The sequence below is a fragment of the Caretta caretta genome, chromosome 7 (genome assembly GCF_965140235.1).
Source record: "Caretta caretta isolate rCarCar2 chromosome 7, rCarCar1.hap1, whole genome shotgun sequence".
Taxonomy (NCBI): Eukaryota; Metazoa; Chordata; order Testudines; family Cheloniidae; genus Caretta; species Caretta caretta.
This window is the reverse complement of record NC_134212.1, coordinates 100875022-100880021: the sequence shown is the minus strand read 5'-3', so window position 1 is coordinate 100880021 and position 5000 is coordinate 100875022. Positions and strand designations below refer to the sequence as shown.

Genomic DNA, 5000 nt, shown 5'->3' with positions numbered 1-5000 from the left:
GTGCAAACTTGCTACTGGTTTCTGAAAGTGAACACACAAAATAATTCCTCACACCTTAAAATGTATGCATAAAAGTAGTTTGCACTGTAACATAATTTCATTTAGAAGCATACAAATCACAATTTGCCTTAATCAAATAACATTGCAATGCTCATATTCTAATTAAAAAAATAATCTCTGATATTTAATTTAAGAACCTAGAAGACTTCTACCAGTAAAATGATTACTCTTAACCTGCACAGAATTGCTCAGTTTAACTATGCAGAGAATTTTTCAGGTAAGGACTATTTTAATTACTATTAAACAAGCAAATGATACACTATTAGACAAATATTAAAACAGGTATTGCATTCAGTTATTAATTTGCACTATTCACTTTTAAATGCAGCAAATATCTCATTAATTTAATTTTAGGTGCCCACCAGTTTATATTGCATTTTACAGTCTGGAAGGCAATTTACTATTAACTGGCAATTACATACAGAATGATTGTTAATTCTGCTCCTAAGTGCTAGCTGCTTGAAAATTGTTATCTCTCTCTAATTTTTGACCTCCTTACAACCGGGGTGAGGTATACTGGGAATACAAAGGACTAGTAGAGAAGAGCTGGACATGTCATTTGTGACTCATTCTTTTAATTCACCGTGCTAATCAACTGAACTGCCACAATCTCCCAAGGTAATTGTATCTTTATAATACTTGAAAGCAGTGGGCAAAAAGGTATGGATAGATGGGGACAGGCCTTCCCTTAGCCTGCTGAGAAACAGCACAGTATCCTTACTATGTGTGACTGATAGGGCCTGTTTTTGAAAAATCTGGTACTTTCATATCACTGTACACAGATCATTTAATGTCTCAACTTCTATACTTTACAAAGGCTTTGTACTCCACACTACACTCTTGTTTCATTATTCTGCAGCCTCGTTGCCCTATGGTCCACCTCATGCTGAGAAGGTTAAATGTTAGAGTGCCAAGCCAGACTGCAAGCATGGTGGGACACTGATGGGAAACAGATGCCCTGGGGATTCAGCCCCTCCCTACTATAGGGCCACATAATTTTCATATTGTGAAATACAGTGAGGCTTGGCTCAGTTTTCAATGGTGAGTGTAATTTCCAATCATTATCTCTTTGTCCCCATCAATTTAGGGGCAATGCAAATCAGACAGAAGTTTCCAGGTCAGACAGGCTCTGACCCTACCTTTCTTTTTACTTTTTGTTGACATATAGGCTTCTGTATCCCTTACAAAGTGTTTGAAATGTATATTTCTGTTAAAGTTTTTATTTTATTTTATTTTATTTTCGCAGTAAATTAAGTGCAGCAACAGCGGTTATGGAAACTTTGACGATTCATTTAAACATCTTTATTTAAAATGTCCCTATGAATCCTGGTAAAGGAGAACTCCAGAGTAGGAAAAGTAAATGGCTTCTTTCTAAAACTTAATTTATTTTTGCACTTTTAATTTAATCTATGGAAATTTACATTAAAATATCAATTTATGGAATTTCTTGAATCTATTAATATAAGGAAAGTCAAAAGCAAGACTGAACATTTAGGGCCAGATGCTCATCTGGTGTAAATCAACATAGCTCTGTTGAAAACGATGGAACATCAATTTATCAATTTATACATCAATTTATAACAGCTGAAGAAACTGGATTTTAGTCTAACATTTGTAGTTAATTCACTTTACTTTGCTGAATATTGTTGCTTACAGAGCAAATATAACTAGTCATTGTTTGGAGCCCATTGCACAAATACCTGGTCACAACAGTTAGTTACAGTATGAAGCTAGAATTTCCCAGAATTCCACAGAATTCCCAGTGTTAATTCCCTGCAAAATTGAATCATATACTTCCATGATGTTTTATTGTAGCTTTATGTGGATTGATTTCATTTGTGTTTATCATAGTATTTTTAAAGACTCTATAATCATGATTGGATTAGCCAGTTGCCTATAGGTAGCCCATTCAACCCCAGCCAGCTTTGTAGTTAACATCTGCTTAGCATACCATATGAAATAAGATGGTGGTCTTAGGCAACGTTCGCATTGCAGAGAGGTCAGTATCACCAAAACCACCACCACCGCATTTGGCACCCTTCTTGACAGTCTCAGCAGAAAAGCCAAGAACTGAACAGACAGGGAGACTTAAATATCCTCTCACCCTTGGAGGTGGGTCCTTCCAGATCAGAGCTGAGGTACACTGGAGGGAAAACTTACACTGCTCCTGCCCAGGTTGTGCCTGTTTTGTGGATAGATGGAGGACTTCAGTCTCCACGGCTATCAATCCAGCACCTTTCATGAACACTACATTCATACTAAAGGCTCAATCCTGATCCCACTGAAACTAATGGCAAAACTCCTATTGACTTCAATGTGAGCAGGCTGGGAGTCCTTAAAAAATAATTGTTTTTAAAAGTCTCAATAATCTGCTCATAGTTTTCAAAAGTACCCCAAATACACATTTTTTCCAGCAAGATCAAAACAATTAGACAGAAACAGTTACAGCCTATTGGGAAAATACCAATCTAAAGTGTTTTTATGAAAAACACATTATTTAACAAGTAGGCTTTAAGGCCCAGATCCTCAAAGGTTTTTTAGGCACTCCCTTAACTCCCTTAGGGCTTGTCTACATTACCTGAAGGATCGATGGGCAGCAATCGATCCAGCGGGGGTGATTTATTGCGTCTAGTCTAGATGCGATAAATCGACCGTCGAGCACTCTCCCGTTGACTCCGGGACTCCACTGGAGCGAGAGCCACAGGTGGAGTCGACGGGGGAGCATCAGCTGTCGACTCACCGCAGTGAAGACACTGTGGTGAGTAGATCAAAATACGTCGACTTCAGCTACATTATTCATGTAGCTGAAGTTGCGTAACTTAGATCGATCTCCCACAGTGTAGACCATGCCTTAGTCATCAATTAAGTCCCACTTCAGCCCATATCTGTGGGACGTAGGTGCCTAAATACATTGGGGGATCTGGGCCTAAAATCTCTCCCAGAGTCACTACATTCTATCAATTTATTAAGTAAACATTTAAGAACTCTTTGGTGTTTATTTTTATAGACGTTTGTGACACAACAGAACAATTCATAATACACACTTGAATATTTGCAGTAGTAAGCATGTGTGTATTATGGACCCACTACATCAAATCATTAACTTAAAAAAATAAATTGGTTAGTCTTAAAAAAATTATGAATGTAATTACCATTCATGTGAGTATCAGCTTTTTTCATCTCAATATCTTAGTTGAATTCATTTTTTTAAATGCCAAAAGAACTCAGTCCATTTTTTAGACAAAAAGCCAGAAATGTTTCATTTAAAAGATGAATTCTTTTGAGTTCAGAAACATTTGTAACCACAAAACTTCCATTTTTTTCCTTGTGCTCTTGAAACTTAAAATCAAACACGTTTAAGAGAAATTTGGTTTAAACAAATGACTTCCAGGCTGCAAACTTTTTATGCCAAGTTTCATCTCTGAGAGAATTTTTACAGCCAAGTTATTAATAGGGATGGATGAAGTGGTTTGGATACAATAAGAAATACCTGAACCTTTGCCCTAAACTTCAACTGAACCATTACTGAGGTTCAAAAAAGTTTGGATAACTTTTCTAAAAAAGTATTGTTCACTGCTGAGTACTTCTTCACTTCCTGTTTCTGGCTGGAACAGAGTGGGAAATGCTGTTGATATCTATATATAAAACTGGAATCTGGAAGTATCAGGCATCTTGTGACAGAGAGCCTGATCTCAAGATATCAAGACCAATTTTACATACTGAAGCAGTTCAGATAGGCATTGGAGCTTTTGGGTGCTTCCCTGATCTTAACTTCTGAGTTATTTTGAGCTTTGCCCACTATTAGTCAACCACTCTGTAAATGCTGACAGACCCACTATTGTGAATGTACCACCGTTATATTCTAATCTAAACTGTATCCGTAAGAGAGGGGAGATATTACTCTGAACTTTACACTTACCAGTGTAGACAAATCGTCCAGGAGCACCTTTACAGAACTGCTTGGATTTGTAGGACAGAGTTACTTCAACAACTCCAGGAATGTGCCGTGGTGGGGTTTGAACTCTGATGGCATGGGGTGTTATCAGCTATAAAAATCATACAGAAAACACAGTTTAAATCAAGATGGCAGTGATAAGACTGATGCTTGCCAGTTGGATATAATTACTAAAATGAGTTTAAATTGGACCATCATCCCCAAACTCTACCTTTTTGCTGTCACATACAAGATCAGGGTTCTATAGTGTTTTTTAAGGGAAATATCTGCAAATGAGCCTTGGTTTTAATTTGCAGGAAAGGCCACAGGGCATCATTCATATGAAAATTGCCTCCATATGTCTCCTTAAGTCTGCTTCTAGTAATTTTTAACACTAATTGTTTAATTGTATTGTGAGACCTCCTATAGCATGTCTTCCACTAGAGGGCCATGAAGTGCCTCGAGTATATTTCTCTATATTCAGTCTATTGCCACATAAGAATTCATGGTTAAAAAGGCACTTTGAAATAAAATCTCATGATACCTCATGTCAATAGACTATTGACAGCTTGTTAAAATCATTCATGAAAAAATGTTACAGTTCAAAGCCCACCAATTTAGATAGCTTACCTCACTCCAGACCAACATAGTTCCAAATACAACTTGCAAGCCATCAAAGAAGTTGTCTCCAATTATGATGACTGTGGCCCCACCAGTAGTCCAGCCTTCACTAGGACTGATGGCCTTTATGCACGGAGTAGCTGCTTGTACAAGATAGAAAATCAAGACCTAAGTATCCCTTCTTTTCTGACATTAGCTCTCTTTGCCAATGGCAAACCATGCAAAGCACAGTAGGAAGAAAGTGCATGATTTCTCTAGGAGGCATACAAAGGGCAATCATATATCAGTATGTTGATGTATTTAAAGCAAACTATTAAATGTTTTATAAAGCAAAGGCCAAGCAGCAGAATACTAGTGAGGAAGAAAAAAATGGCTTGATATAGCA

At 37.3% G+C, this 5000-nt stretch overlaps 1 protein-coding gene across 7 annotated transcripts in view; it reads right to left on the bottom strand.

Annotated features, from left to right (window-relative positions):
- The window catches only part of EBF3 (EBF transcription factor 3), a 131903-nt gene that overhangs the window by 33427 nt on the left and 93476 nt on the right, over positions 1-5000 (bottom strand). For 5 of the 7 annotated variants that reach the window (XM_075131001.1, XM_075131004.1, XM_075131003.1 and 2 more), the window contains exons 9-10: positions 4625-4755; positions 3980-4106 (exon numbers count right to left, since the gene is read on the bottom strand). In XM_075131001.1, the coding sequence (XP_074987102.1) occupies positions 3980-4106; positions 4625-4755 (258 nt within the window). Of the gene's footprint in view, positions 1-3979; positions 4107-4624; positions 4759-5000 lie in introns of all 7 variants that reach the window. The other 2 variants (XM_075131002.1, XM_075131005.1) reach the window with 1 other exon arrangement.